General features: G+C 39.1%; 1 protein-coding gene across 2 annotated transcripts; it reads right to left on the bottom strand.

Annotated features, from left to right (window-relative positions):
- Positions 1–2,999: 2,999 nt before the first annotated feature.
- On the bottom strand, positions 3,000–14,339 carry SPRYD7 (SPRY domain containing 7). 2 transcript variants are annotated; one of them, XM_032774088.2, is made up of 5 exons: positions 14,189–14,339; positions 11,914–12,030; positions 10,653–10,819; positions 8,069–8,171; positions 3,000–4,258 (listed from the first exon to the last, which is right to left on the bottom strand). In XM_032774088.2, exons 1-5 carry the CDS (start codon positions 14,292–14,294, stop codon positions 4,161–4,163), a joined length of 591 nt encoding a protein of 196 aa, XP_032629979.1. In that variant the 5' UTR covers positions 14,295–14,339; the 3' UTR covers positions 3,000–4,160. The 2 variants fall into 2 exon arrangements, with proteins under 2 accessions (XP_032629979.1, XP_032629980.1); XM_032774089.2 differs by lacking the exon at positions 14,189–14,339 and adding an exon at positions 13,825–13,966.
- Between the last annotated feature and the right edge of the window lie 1,138 nt (positions 14,340–15,477).

Below are 15,477 nucleotides of genomic sequence, written 5' to 3' on the forward strand. Positions count from 1 at the left end.
TCTTAGATGCTCCAGTACAATTGGCAAGCAGCACGTTAAAACCTCTGTTGTTGGGAAATCTAAATTCCCTTCAGCCTTAAAACATCTGAACTTGGAATTGGGTCACTTGTGTTCTTTTCATGAGTGAAAAAATGTTATACTGGATAACTGTTTCACTAGTTTTGTTGGGGAGTATTTTATGCCAAAAATACACAGGCATCTGGGCCAAAATAAACTTTTGAGTTGGTGAAAATTGCTTGTTATAGGCAAGTCAGCAGTGCATTCTGGGTAAAGTGGTCAAGGTATAAAATCTTATCAATAAATGCCAAATGAAATCTCCAGCTACATGGGATTCCACAATCTTCAGTTGGCCAAAATATTATCTAATAAATCCTCACTTCAAAACTGCAGCTATTTTTCAATGTTTTCCTAAACAAACTAAAGAAAATGTAAATTTAAACTCAATTTTAGTTAATACAAAGCCAAAAGGAATGGCAACAACAGTTGTAGGTAGATCAAAAATGCATATGGATCTGGATAATTTGTGACTTTGCTCAGTCTACAGTGAGCTGATATGTAAAGAAATGCAGAAGAATACAAGTATAGAGGAGTAGTGTGTTCTTTTGTGAATTCCTGTAATCTCAATCTCCAGTTTAATCTATTGCAGATATGAGAAGAGGAATCAACACAGTGTGGATGGATAGGAGAGCTGAGAACACTGAAAAAAATGTAAGCATTAATTTAAATAAAATTCGAGAATTTACATCAGTCATATTCAGATCTCTTTTCCTTGTTTTTTGTTGCAAAGTAAATTTGCATAAGGGAAAATATTGCATATACTCTCATTCACGTATATATATCTCTAGCCCGATATAACGCCACCGGATATAACACAAATACAGATATAACGCGGTAAAGCAGCGCTCCAGTGGGGCAGAGCTGCACACTTCGACGGATCAAAGCAAGTTCGATATAATGTGGTTTCATCTATAACATGGTAAGATTTTTTGGCTCCCAAGGACACTGTTATATCGAGGTAGAGGTGTATTCACATAAGCATTGTCACCAGAGGGTTTGCAAAGCCATCTCTGAAGGCTCTGTATGGATCTGGGAGTAGAAGCACTTATGGGACTCGAAAGACCCATTGAACAGTGTGAACAACAAATTCTTCTTTCACGGTCTATAGAGGCTGAAGTACATTCGCATAAACTTTTAATTGAATAATGAGTAAACTTGTGAAAATCAAATCATGGATAATTTACCAACACAAACAGGGGTTCAATTGAGTTATTCACTGCAAACAACTGTATCAGATCTAGATCGTCAACATTGATATCTCCCGATATTCATTGTTACAATCTTTGTCCTCCTAACACTCTTCTCATTCATCCTTCCTAGCTTTATGTGGTCTAATTTGGATTTTAAGATCTTTGAAACAGGAGCCTCATTTCATTTATCTGCAAAATACCATGCACAGCCATTGTACTGTATAAATAAGAATGCTGCTGATAAACATGCAAACTGGATTACATGCTCTGGCAAGCCTATTTAGTAGCTGATGCCCAGACCTATCGACTGCAAATTTTGCTGCCAAGGCCCAGAAAATGTATAGCATAAAGTGTTACACATTGCTACAGCAGGCTGCCTATGTCAGAATATTCAAAGGTTAAACAAACATGGGGGCAAACAAGTTAATGGAAAAGCCTTAGCACTTTCAATTAAAAATGACTACGATTCTTTCTGGTTAACACCTTTACTACTTGGTAAATATTTAGCTAACTCTATTATTAAAAATTGATTACCAGAGCAATTTTTAGAGGCTTCCATTATAGCCATTCCATTGGACAAGGCATAGGACTGGAAGCATCCTTCTATTTTTAGGTCTTCAACTGACTTGCTATGAGATGTTGGTCAAATCATTTAATCTCTGTACCCCTTTCCTTACCTGTAAAATGGGTTAACAGTATCATCCACTTGTTCAAAGTACTTTAAGATTATTGTTAGCAGGTAAAAAGTGCATAAAAGTAAGTGCAATGTTCTCCATTACTTCATATGGTATTCGTGTGAGACTCAATATGTCTGTCTACAATGATATGAGCTGTTATTTTATAAGAGGAGGAAAGACATATTGTACAACAGGACAGAAAATTTGCATCCCATTTAAAATAATGAGAAATCAGCAACTTTCTAAGATGTAAGAGTAAACTCTTAAATTGTCCAAAAAAAATTAACAACTGATTTAAACACTTACATTTATCAAAACATTTTAAAAGTAGAAGTCACAATTTTGAAGACCACTGTCTTCTCTGTGCTTTCAAACAGGACCTGGATTCTCTGTCTTACTCTACATCAGACTCAGAATGGCAGCTTCCTGTATGCTAAGTATTCTTTAATAAATTAAAAACAAATTTTTTGTTGTTTGTTCTTTGAAGTTAGATACAGTGGTTATAATTTCTTTAACTACTTCTCCCTTCCCCCAAGAATACCAGCAAGTTTAATTCCATATAAAATGCTTTTATTTCATCTTCCTATTCTTTCACATGGCACAAAGGACCACAGAGACATTACTCAAGAAGCAACAAGAGGGGAAATTGAACACACTCTCCTCCCCAGATTTAACACTCCTCCCCCAATAGATTCATTTCTAATTTCAAGAGTTCACAAATTTGATTACAAAATCATCATGATTTGTCTCACCTCATATATGGCACAAGGACATAGTCATGCCCCAAAAGAACGTTCCACATAGCCTGGAACTTACTCCAACAGTGGCTAATATTGCAAGCTTTGGGGAAGAGGATTAACCCTCTCCATTCTCATCCCACTCCCCAAATATTCCTAATTTTATACTATACTATAGAAGAGGCATCATGCTCCAGATAGGAGCTCTGCATTATGGCATCACCTGCTGCTGTGTCAATTTCAGGATTGGGAGACTGCAGCATGGTAAAGAAAAAGCTAGGGCTATGAGGCCAAGAAGAAGTCTTCAAACAAATACAGAAAATTAGGAAGTGAAAGGCTCAGAGAAAATCAACTGTATTTGAAAAGTTCAGAATAAAAGAACCTCAAAAATTTAAAGGCATCACAGCATTCACTCATCATATAAATGCGTTAGTCCATGGACAGCCAAAAAAAAATCTTACTAAAAGGTCCTTAAAACACATCGGGTTATACAAAAAGGTTTTCTTTGCAAAAAAAATATGACTAGAAAGCAGACTGCATACATGACAAGAAAAGAATCACCTGATCTTTTATAGTTATCGGAATCACGTTTTAGAACAGCATGTTAATCATTATTCATTTTATTACTGGATCCAGAAAAAAACATTTAAATAAAGTATTCCATGAAGAATAATCTGATTTACAGTTTAGATGTAAAGATTCATCGTAATATCCAACATACCTTCCCTGCCATTGCGTACATCACAGTTAAACAATCTGTACCTATTCTGCCACCAGAGTAACACAGCATGATGGTCTTCATAAATACATCTGGTGTTTGGGTTTGCTTTTTTTACATACAACAAAATAATACTTTGACTGTTACTATCAAGTATTCTGTCACACTTAAAGCAAATGAAAAGCTATGAGATTTATATAAACTCAATAGGAATATTAGCTGTTTAACAACTAGAAATTGGTAGGGTACATGTTTCAAAAGAAAAAACAAAATCTAGCTGCCAATCGTATCATTAGTCATTGTGCAGAACAACGACATTGCAATCCAAACAGACTATTAGCACAGTGCTCTTTTTTTATAAGGTACATAACTTCTGAGTGGGAAGGAATAGGAAAAATCACAATGAGAACTATCTACCCCTGTAACTTTACAGAAACAAACTGTCATGCATATGAACTATTTCCTTTATAAAGCTCAAATAGAAAACAAAAGTTCATTTAATACTGTGGCAATTATACCCTTTAGTTTCCATTTACATCAAATACAAATCAGAAAAAACTGCCCCAAAACACTGATTTTCACATCACAAAACGGTTGTCAAAACCTACCATTTGCAACACAATTTTCTGGTGTTGCAGTTAACATTTTGGTTCTTCAGACAACAGTCACAAGTACTTTACTAAAAAATACATGTGTTTCCTACAGGTAAATGTGAAGCTTTATTTAAGATGGCAAAGGCTTTGTAACAGTGTAGGGGTGCAAGTTTTCAGTATGAAGACGTTCAGAAGATTTGCTGCTCAAAGAGTATTTTTTCAAACCCTGTTGGAGGAGTGTGATAAAATTCGCTGAACTGACAATCCAAGATGGCACTGTCATCAACTGTAGGACAGAAGCAAAAAGAAAAATAATTAGAGGAGAACAGCATTTATTTTGACTACACATTACACCAAATTAGATTATACATCAATACATTATGTGTCCACAATGACTGAAACACAAAGGATATTCTCCAATATATCAGTAACATCCATGCAGTAGAGATAAATAAGATCTTCTTGGTTAATCTGTAGAAAAGATCCTAGAATACAATCAAGCAGGCCAAAACATGTTTATTTCCTATAGAATACTTCAATTTGCAAAGGACTCTGCTGAAATCAGTGAAAATGTTGCTATTTATTTTACTGAGCGTGTTGATAAGCCTTAAAGCAACTCTCTTCAACTTCTAGCGCCCTCATTTTCCCCTCCATTACTTTGAAAGCCCACAGGCCAAGTGTGGTTATGAGGAGACATGAAAGAGGATGCATCTCTATGGCATGCTTCTCATTCCCCTTCTTGGTGTCAAGCCATCTACTTAGGTTATCACATCGGAAACCTGCTTGACTTATTTTTAGACACCTGAATTTTAAAAATAAATCAGTATTTTTCGAAACAATAATACTGCCATGAGACTTTCTGCCTAATTCTAGGTGGAGGATTAAAATGCAAATTCAGACAGATCATTAATTGCTGCAATACTTCACATGCAGCTTCACTGAAGTATAATACATAGTGTAGCACTGCTCATCAGAAAAATCAGATCCATTTAGTTAATGAGTCTTTAAAAAGAAACATTGCTCTAAGCCACACCTCATGTGAGAGCAATATGTCAATGCCAATCCCCCCCACCCCAAAAATAAAAACAAAACCCCCCAAAACCCAAATACAATATTTTGGTCAATAATTTAGATATTCTGAAGTCAAGACATTCGTTTTCTCCCACAGCAGCCTTAACTGAGCTCACAAGTACTATCTTGTATTGTTATATGTGGTGTTGACTTTACACTTTAATATTTGTGCAGATGTGCCTGGGGCACAGTTGCTGAAGGAAGCAACTTTGAATTTGACTTGTGTTTTAAGTTCCCAAACATGACATCATTTACCTTCTGTACTGAGTTTATTTTAAAAATCTCTAAGATTCTGGTCTGAAACATCGATAAATTAAATGGTTGAGAGTAATTTCTCCTTTCATATGCCTATGAATACACATCATTAAATTAAGGGTTTTATTACTTGTAACTTATAACATGGAGGTGTCACCTAAATGTAATTTGAAAATCATCAGGTGTTATAGCAACAAACTAATCCATTGCGAAACACGGAAATTCTTGGGAATTTATGTCAGCTCTTGAAGGATGATGACAGGAGAGGGAGTCTGGCAATAAAAAGTCACCTCACAACCAAGCCTAAAACTTCAGTGATGTGGCATTAGGAGGCATAGAGAAAGGAGGAGGAAGTTTAAAAAAAAAAAAAAAGGTACAGAAGACCAGGGAGCTCAAGTTCCTGCTGCAGCAAGTAGACTGTTTATGAAAGCTACCTACTCCCAAGGTCTAAATTCTCTCCACTGTAACTCCATTTCCAAAGCAAAGTGAAGATGACGTGTTAGCTTCCTAACAAAAGTCTGTTCTCCCATTCTCACCAATGTGGTGTCTGGCAGCCAGAATCCCAATAATATAATGTTCATTGGAATAAAACCGTGGCAAGTATTTTATTCCTGTTTGCGCAACTATTTGTAATAATGCCACCATGTGGTAAATATAACATAAAATGACAATATGAAATAATCTTCACTGTAACAGTTTTAAAGAGGATAAATTGGCACTTGAATTTGTAACATTCAGAGCTTCCAAAGCAAATACAGATTGTTTCATTCAGAAAGCGTAGCATTAAGAAAGTGTCTAGACAGATACAGAATTGTGCCAACAGTTCATTAGGAAATATGAAATGAAATAATAAGCAGACATACCACTTGGTACTATGGTCCTGTCACATCTCACAAGCTAACCAAGTTTGGGGTAGGTCAGTACTTGGATGAAGATTTACAAAATGGTAACATTAGTAGTAATATTGGGGATTCAATTTGTGGTACTCTTCCCTCCTAGTAATGAACCAATCCCTCAGCAGGGTGGGATGAGGCACTGTGCAAGCGGAGGTGCAGCATTTCAGATGAGACAATCAGAATTCCTACGTATGTAGGATTTGCAAAGAGTACCTTGGAATTTTGGTAAGGTAGGGTTAATTCACGTTGTGGCCAAATTCCAACTCACAAAAATAATACAATCTCTCTTAAGCTGCCTAAGCAGACTGGATATGATATTTGTTTCCTGTTCAAAACTGTTGTGCTAGTGTATTCTGTCAATGCAGTTGCCATGATTCACTGTAGAGACGGCTGCATTTTCAGAGGTGAAATGATTTCTGTATAACATTTGGTATCAATTTGTTACAGTTGTGAAGTATTTTGAGATGGAAGATGCTACCACATTAAAGTTTATACTTCTATGAAAAATAATAAAAATGTACATCTGTCATAGTATACTTTCCTCAATCTGAACCTTAGAGTCCAAAAATGAGGTACTAGCATGAAGTCCTCTAAGCTTAATTACCAGCTTAGATCTGATACGCTGCCACCAATCAGGATTCTGAGTACCTGATAAACTCTGGTCTCCCCAAAACCTTCCCTAGGGACCCCAAGATCCAGACCCCCTGGATCCTAACACAAGGAAAGTAAACTCTTTCCCTCACCAGTGCCTCCCCTAGGCTTTCCCTCCCTGGGTTACCCTGGAAGATACTGTGATTCAAACTCCTTGAATCTTAAAACAGAGGCTTCCACCTCTACCCCTTCTCTCTCTCTCCCACCAAGTCCTTGGTGAGTACAGACTCAATAACTTAGCATGAACCAGAGGAAAAAAATCAATTAGGTATTTAAAAGGAAGTTTTTAATAAAAGAAAGAAAAAATAAGAAATCTCTGTAAATACAAGATGTAATATTACAGGGTCTTTCAGCTTATAACAATAAAAAAAGCTTTCTCCAGCAGGAAATACATTTAAAATACTTTCAACCACAATACACATTTAAAAAAACTCTACCAGCCAGAACACGTTAAATACAAAAAACAATCAAAAGACATAAACTGCCTTTCTACTCAATACTTACTATTCTGAATATATAAGAGACTGTAGTACGGGAGATTGGCAAGAACCTCTGGAGTTGCAGCGTCTAGTCCTGCGCTGGACTCAGAGAGAACAAAGCAACCCCAAAGCCCACAAACAAAGGCTTCCCTCCACTGCGATTTGAAAGTATTTTGTTTCCTGATTGGTCCTCTGGTCAGGTGTTGCAGGTCACTGTTTGTTAACCCTTTACAGGTGAAAGAGACATTCACCCTTAGCTATCTGTTTATGACAACATCCTATCCAAATCTGACTTAAAAATTGAAATGCACCACATTATTGCATGAGCAAGAGGGGGCATAAATACAAACTTCACAGAGAAATTGTATTAACCCATTTATCTGCAAGTGAGTCAGCAAAACCCTTGTGTGGCTTTATCGATACCTGATGATTTGACAGTATGTTTACATGACTTGTTTTAACTGCAGTAATTCCCTAGCTGTCATTTGTGGAGCCATTACTGGTGATCCACTGCTAGGTGGTGGTACTTGTTTCCAGCTACTAAACTGCATTGAAAGAAGCAAACTATACACTGATGCTCTCCTAATATTATTTTCCATAACCAATTGCTGTAGTTGCCAAGGATACTGTTCGATTGTGACTAGGACGACAGGTGGGCCACATGATTGGGAGTAGAATTGGTGGTTTGAGAGAATATTGCTATTAAGATTGACCACATTGAAAAAGTTTGAGAACCCAACTTACCATATACTACAGGATAGACAGTCCCTCTGATTCCTGAAGCTGGACAATGCATATTCTTTCCATTTAAATATACATTTAATTCTACATGGTCATATGTAATACCCTATAAGGCAAAGTAGGAAATGTTAGCATAAGATCACCAAGTTGATACATGTGAGAATGTTTACTATTTCTTTTTACAGCTAGTCTAGCTGAACACAATGGGCAGTTTCTAATAAAATGGCATAAAACACAGTCTCCTAAAAGAACTCACTAGACCAAGGGTCAGCAACCTCTGGCATGCAGCTTGCCAGGGTAAGCACCCTGTCGGGCGGGCCAATTTGTTTACCTGCCACGTTGGCAGGTTCGGCCAATCGCGGCTCCCACTGACCACGGTTCGCGGCTCCCAGGCCAATGGGGGTGGCAGGAAGCTACAGCCAGCACATCCCTCAGCCCACGCCGCTTCCCGCAGCCCCCACTGACCTGGGATGGTGAACCATGGCCAGTGGGAGCCACGGTCGGTCGAACCTGCCAACGCAGCACATAAACAAACTGGCCTGGCCCGCCAGGGTGCTTACCCTGATGAGCGGCGTGCCAGAGGTTGCCCTGCACTAGACCAGTTTTCCGGACACTTAAAAGGTCAATAATTAAGAATATTTAATTATATTTGAACTCGCAAGCACCAAAAGTGCTTGCAGGCTTAGCCAATCAGGGGACTGCAGCAATAACAATCGACTTATTTGACGAACAGAAGCTAACCAACATAGTTCAAATTGTGAATTTACAGAGCTCAGGCAGTTAGCAAAGTAATGCATTTGTTACTTATTATCCTTCAAGTGTTTTAACTTCAGCTTTGCAGACTAAACAGATTGAGTGAGCCTTTGAAGAGACTGCAACACAGCAAGATTCTATTCCAAGCTAACCATTTCAGCAGGGGATTTTTTTTTTTTTTTTAAACTTCAGACACCTGGCAATAAACTCGCAAATACCAGCAATTAAAAAAAGATATTGAAAAAGTTGGTATTAGAAACAGTGTTAATCACTTCAGTGTATTTAAAAAAAATTCTAATAATGTTAAAAAACTAGTAATACAGTAGATCACTTTAAATATACAGGGTAATTTTAAATATATTTTAGGAGCGTTGAGGAGAGAGAGGGAGCATGATCCACACAGATTCCCAAGTCCCTCTCATTAAATTGTCTTTCCAACCATTTTTTCTCTCCCTATCCCCAGTCTAATTTCCTCTCCCTTTTCTAAATTGTATCCCAGCTTGGCTAAAAATAAAACCCCTTTATCCCAATACCTTTGCTACAAGTCTTCCTCCAAGGCTGCTAAGGCCACTCTCTCTGCCTGCTAACCAAGCACAGACCAACGAAGAGCTCTTATGCTCCCTGGGTACAACCTCATCTCGATCTCCAGTGCATTCTGGGACATCTTTGAACAGGGAAGCCCAGCCACAAAGAGCTTGGGATCTCTACGGTGACGGCCCCCTGTCAGGTTTATAAGCAACTTCATCAACCCTAGTAGCAGTGGGTAGCAATGACACGCTACTGTGATGGGGTATATAAAACCCATTCTGTCACAGTCACTGAGGGGTAAAGGTAGCTACTTCCCCAGGTGTGGCTAATTGACCTGCAACACTTGACATAAGCAATCCAGGCACAGGACTATCTTGCATCAGCAGCAAACTGGCAGGAAGCCACTGAAGGATAAGAACTAGAAACCCTGTTTAGGACTGAGGTGAGACTGCAGGGGAAAACCTGACAGCCTAAATGGGTATCCTTCCTCCTGCACACCATAAGGAAGACTGGACTCTCTGAGGGCCTGCTGCCACACCTAGGAAGAAGACAGCATAAGGATCTGAGGATAGTGGGAGCTGAACTGAAAGGCTAGGAGAGCAAACATTTAAAGGGCCAGTGTACTTCTGATGAACAAGAGGGCAGGCGAGAGGGTATGAGCCCCTTAAGGTCTATCTCACTTCTCCAGAAAAGGTGTGTGGGGGTGGAAAACATATGAAAGGGAGAGATAGTTGGAGAGAAGAGAAGTAAGGAATATTTGACCATTCATCTACCCATTACTCCCCAAAAGTACTGGAAACAAATTTTGTTCCAACTATGCTCCTGCTAGTGATGTGGATTAGAAAAGACAGTGAGGAAGGAACATGCCTAATTTAGGGTGCATTATTAGCACAAGACCTCAAGATAAATACATAACTGTGTTTTACTAAAATGACTATAATTCTGAAGGGTTGCATTGTTCTATAATGTTTTTCAGTATGAAATAGTAGAAATACTCACGTAACAAGCCTACATTTTTTACAAGTCAATACCTCCTGAATATTACCTTCTGATGCACTGTAAGCATATTAATTTAATAGGTTTAATCCTTTTATCAGATATTGACTTTTCAGGGCTTCAATAAAATTCTGTGTTTAATTTGCTTGTTTGCATGGAAAGCTAAATTTTAACAAGGATGCACTGTATTCCCTTTTGCCTTGCATCAGTGCTGACAGCAAAACCTGCTTGGAAAATCCCAGAAACATCTATTGCTGAACTATTCCAACACAGCAACAAATTTATATTAACAAGAACTAAGGAAACTCACCACTATGTCACCCTCCTGTGGAAGGCTGTTTGCTGGCAGCCTGTTCTTCTCCTCGTTGTTGTGGTAGAGAGCTCCATCATTTCTCATCACTAAACTATGCACATCTCGACCAAGTGGAATTTGATTCAAATTTGCTTTCTGTGTTGCAACTCCAATACCCCAAACCCCTGAAAATATGATGATGATATTTTGTGAATACTGTTGTTTGTTTCTTTTGAAATCTCAGACTGAGAGTAAGGGATATATTCCAAGTGTGTGCCCCAATGACAGCAATATCACAAGTGAATTTTAATTTGAAAAGCATTAGCAATTACATTCACTAGGCTGAGACAGACTTTAAAATATCCTTTCAAAACATGCTGTACCTTAGCGTTTTTCTTTTATTAGCCATCGATATAAAAAATAAGAGGTAAAAGTCTTATCCCTCACTCTGACCCAGGTTATTACCTAAAATGACAAGAGCAGCAGTTCTCACCGGGGGAGGATTCCTGGGGCAAAGGAACTGCAGAAGATAACCAAAAGGATGTCTCTGAGGACTCAGTTGCAAGTCTTGGCATAGGGGCCATGCTGGGGGCAGGGCCAAAGAATATACATGCCAGTTATTTCAGACAATACAGCAGCTCATTCAGCAGCCTGGGGCTGTCTAAATTATGCTGGGGGTGCTTCAGTCCTGGAAGCAGCCCAGAACTGGGAGGACATAAAGGTGGCTTAAAACCACATTAAGCCCCTCACCCCGAAGCTGCGAGTTCTCTGCTGCATTTATAAACACAGAATCATTTCCACAATGGCCCACAAGAAGCTAAAGGAGAAGAATCTGGATACATACTAAAATAGCAAATAAATGTAGACAGCAAATATTATTGGAGAAAAAGTACAAGAGCTATATACACAGTATTTTACATGCTCATAACACGATATAAATATTAATTAATTTAGCAAAAAGTAGCTCTAAATTATGTTTATTGAAAAAACATATATAGAAGGTGTTCAAACATGGTAGTGTTTAATATTGGCAACTCTAGTAATTTCACTTACCATTGTTTTTAATAAATCAAAGCAGCAAAATAGAAAAATGACAAATCTTTCTTACAAGATGACAATTTAGTTTCTTACAAAAGTTTGATACTTGTAAAGTGTGTTATTTCTCATTGTAGTATCCAAAGATACAGGGCACTTAATTATCAAAGATGCAGATGCTTTGCATGCTTGTACTCAAATCTCAAATACCAATCTAAAGTAGAAAATAATTTTGCTAACTAACCTGTAGATTGGATTTTAAACTCAAAATAGCTCTTGTTCTGATGCAAAGGTGCATTGGCTAGGCAACCCCCTGTGCCACATATTCTTCTGCCATTTTTGACAATGACAACATCTGTTCCTGCATACACAAACAAAATACACAAACGTCAAAAAATGTTGTTTTTTTAAGTTTGGAGACATCCATTAAAACCCCAAGAACATTATCTCCTTAAACCAAGTAAGAGCTTCATTAGTCTATCAGAATTAGGTTGTGCAGTGCTTTCAAGTAAAGGATATGTTTATAGGCTAGTTCATCTTTCAGCTAGAGTTCATCTATTTAAAATCTATATTCTTTAATTTCTCCTCTCAGGCTTTAAGGCAGCATGTTGATTACAACATTTCCTCAAATATCCCAGCAGCATAGCTTACAATCATTTAATTAGAAAGACACTCACTATGAGAAAGGGGATGCAGGGCTCAGGCCTTTCTCTAAACCACCTCCTTTTCTTGGTCTGGAACTGAAGGATAGGCACAGAATACTTTCCATAATTTGTAGTCACCAAGAATCAATCAATAGTAAGATTCCTTTTAAGGGTTTGATTGCGAGGTTCCTTTAAAAAGGCACCTGCCAGCACACACAACATAACACTGAACTGCTAAATTCTACACTCTCCTGTGGAAGATTTTAAAAAGCTCTAATGAGCATTTGTCAGCCTAGGCACAGACAAAACAGAGTCGTCAAAAGCCAGTCCAATAATTTCTGAGGATGCCTGGATGTTTTGTAGCCAACAGGATTTTTTTAAATATTTGTTTGGCAAGGGTAAGCCTTTCTAAATTGGTTTGTTGCAATGCCCTTTACATAGGACTACACCAGAAGACCACTCCACCCTTGTCTTCACACAAAAGTTGTACTGCTTTAACTATACTAGTATAGTTAACGCAGCAAACACACCCTTGCGTAGACACAGTTATAACAGTAAAAAAGGGCTTATACTGGTATTGTTTATTTCCATATGGGAAGGGTAATTTCAGGTACCATTACCAATATCAGTAAATAAATAAATATATACATACATACACCACTTCCCAACCAACATAATCATACTAGTAGATCAGAAGTTTACGGTCCAAGCTTTAGAACTAAACCTAGAGCAGAATACTGCTGGCCTGGTTATTTAGCAACATTTTCATGTTGGGATCATATTACACAAGTACTTCAGAGACAACAGAATTCCAATTAGTTTCCAAATGAAACACAAGGTGTAGTTTTTGACTTAGTGTTTTATTAGGGTCTGTGTGCCTTAGAAATCATTTCTTTTTGTACCATAACCTCACAATTATATAACTAAGATCACTTTGAACTGTAAGCTCTTTGGGGAGGGACTGTCATTTGTCATATAGTTGTATAGTCCCTAGCATAATTGGGCCCAACCTGGCTGTGGCCTTTAGGTGCTACTGCAATATACATGTAAAATAATAGTAAATACTCAAGCTGAATGTCTCCAGATCGGGCACATCTGGGGACAGGGCATTCTCAGTAAAAGCAAATCAACTAGAATTTGCTGCCTTGTTGATCTGACAGACCCTGATTTGTTCACCTTTGTGGAATACTGTAAAACCTAACTATTCAGTCAGGCTTCTTCTTTAATGGGGTCATCTGAGTGGGGATAGCCCTCAGGGTTTGGGGGAAGTCTTCTAAACATCATTGTCTAGCCCTGTTAACAATCACCATGACATATGTTTTTAAAATGTTGTCATGTTCATGGAACTAAAGACATCGGATAGGCACAATACAGTAACTAAAAAAATAAACAAGACAAATAGTAAGATTCAAAGCACGGGCACCTTGTCTTTTATTTGACAGGAAAGCACCACAACCCTACAATTAATAATAATAATAATCGTGGATCTAAATTGCTACATAAACACTCACCATTCACCCCCATCTCACACCACAAAGAAACCCCGGTTAAAGCTGCTGTTGTGTCAAACTGCATCAGGCGGTGACACTTGCTGCTCGCTGACCCTCCGGTGCGAGGCAGAGGGGCGAGGGCAGCCTGGCGATAATAGCGCGAGGGCTAAGTACAACCCCGCCCCGGAGCTGGGGAGACGGGCCAAGCCCGAGCTCTCAGTGAAACAGCCCGGCAACTGGAGCAGGATCAAACATGGGGGCGGGGGCACCGGCTCTCACGGGGACGGGACCCAGCGCCCCCTCCCCCGGCTCTGGAGGGACCGGACCCAGCGCCCCCGGCCCGTGCTGCGGGGGTCCCTGCCAGGGGCGGGGCGCGCCCCCTTACCCATGTGCTGCGTGTCCAGCTGCACCGCGGGCATCTCCTTCAGCGGGATGTGCCCGGCGCCGCCGTCCCCGCACCAGCGCAGGCAGCAGAACACCGAGGCCGCCATCGCTCCCTGAGGCCGAGCCGCGGGCTGGGCTGGGCTGGGCCGGGCCGGGCCCCAGGCATGCCCCCCCCACATGTTCCTCCATGCTTCCCTAGGGGGATGTGCCTAGCTCCTGCTACTAAACAAAGCACTAGCGCATGCATTGTCTCAGTGAATGCTTAAATGCTTTACTGGCACACAAGGGGAAGTAGAGGAGATTCCCAATGGTTTGAGGAAATAAGAGGTAGGATGGTGAGAAAGTCATGTAACTGAACATTACTTGCTGAGCTAACCCCTCATCTGAAGCAGCACACAAAAGCACTTCTTTTGACAAGTCACAAGATTCATTTCTGCTTTAGTGCTACACCACTGCCACAGTTTTTGTTGTTGTTTTTGGAGAGGAGGGGAAAGAAAGAGGGACACACACAGACACTCTCACTAACAAACAAAAAAAAACAACAAAAAACTCACACCACACAGTTGTATGTTCCCAAAGTGTGTATGTGGGGGAGAAGATATCATTAACCCTCACTTTGATCACAATTGTTGGGGGAGGAGGGAGAGAAGAGAAACCATTATTAATTCAAATATTAAAGATGACAATAGTTTTAGATTACACAGTTATCTTTACTGAAATTTAGGACAGCTACTATTCAGTTACTTCACACTTAGAGAATAGTGTGGTTCACATGCTAGTTTTGTCTGGTTGTTTTATAAAACTAAATAAGCCCTCTGCTTTTCTTTCAGTGTCAGGGAAGAAAAGTGTCAAAGACAATGATACCTCCTTGGCCATAAAGTCATACTGATCAACTTCTAGGGCTGATTGCACTGACTCTGGAATACAACTTTATAACCTCTATTTTGCTTTAAATATTCCATATTCTATTAGAAATATTTAAATATTGTGATTCTTTGCCTTGCACAGTAGTGGTAGGAGTCTTTCCTTCTGAATAGATGGTGAAGATACTGCAGACTATAATTTTGGGAACAAGTTAGTAAAATGCAAGTAACTAACAACTGTCTTCTCAAAGAGCAGGTCATCCCCTCCATGTTAATGGATATGAAGCTATTCTTTTTCCAAGGGTAGTTGAAGGAGAGGTGATTTGTCGCAGATGGTGTTTCACAACCAAGAAAGCTAAGCTCGGAGGTTCTTCATCACACCTTTTCTTCGCCTTCTCTCAGATTTCTAAAAATATTCTTCTTGAAA

This window comes from Chelonoidis abingdonii, chromosome 1 (assembly GCF_003597395.2).
Source record: "Chelonoidis abingdonii isolate Lonesome George chromosome 1, CheloAbing_2.0, whole genome shotgun sequence".
In the NCBI taxonomy this organism is placed as follows: Eukaryota; Metazoa; Chordata; order Testudines; family Testudinidae; genus Chelonoidis; species Chelonoidis abingdonii.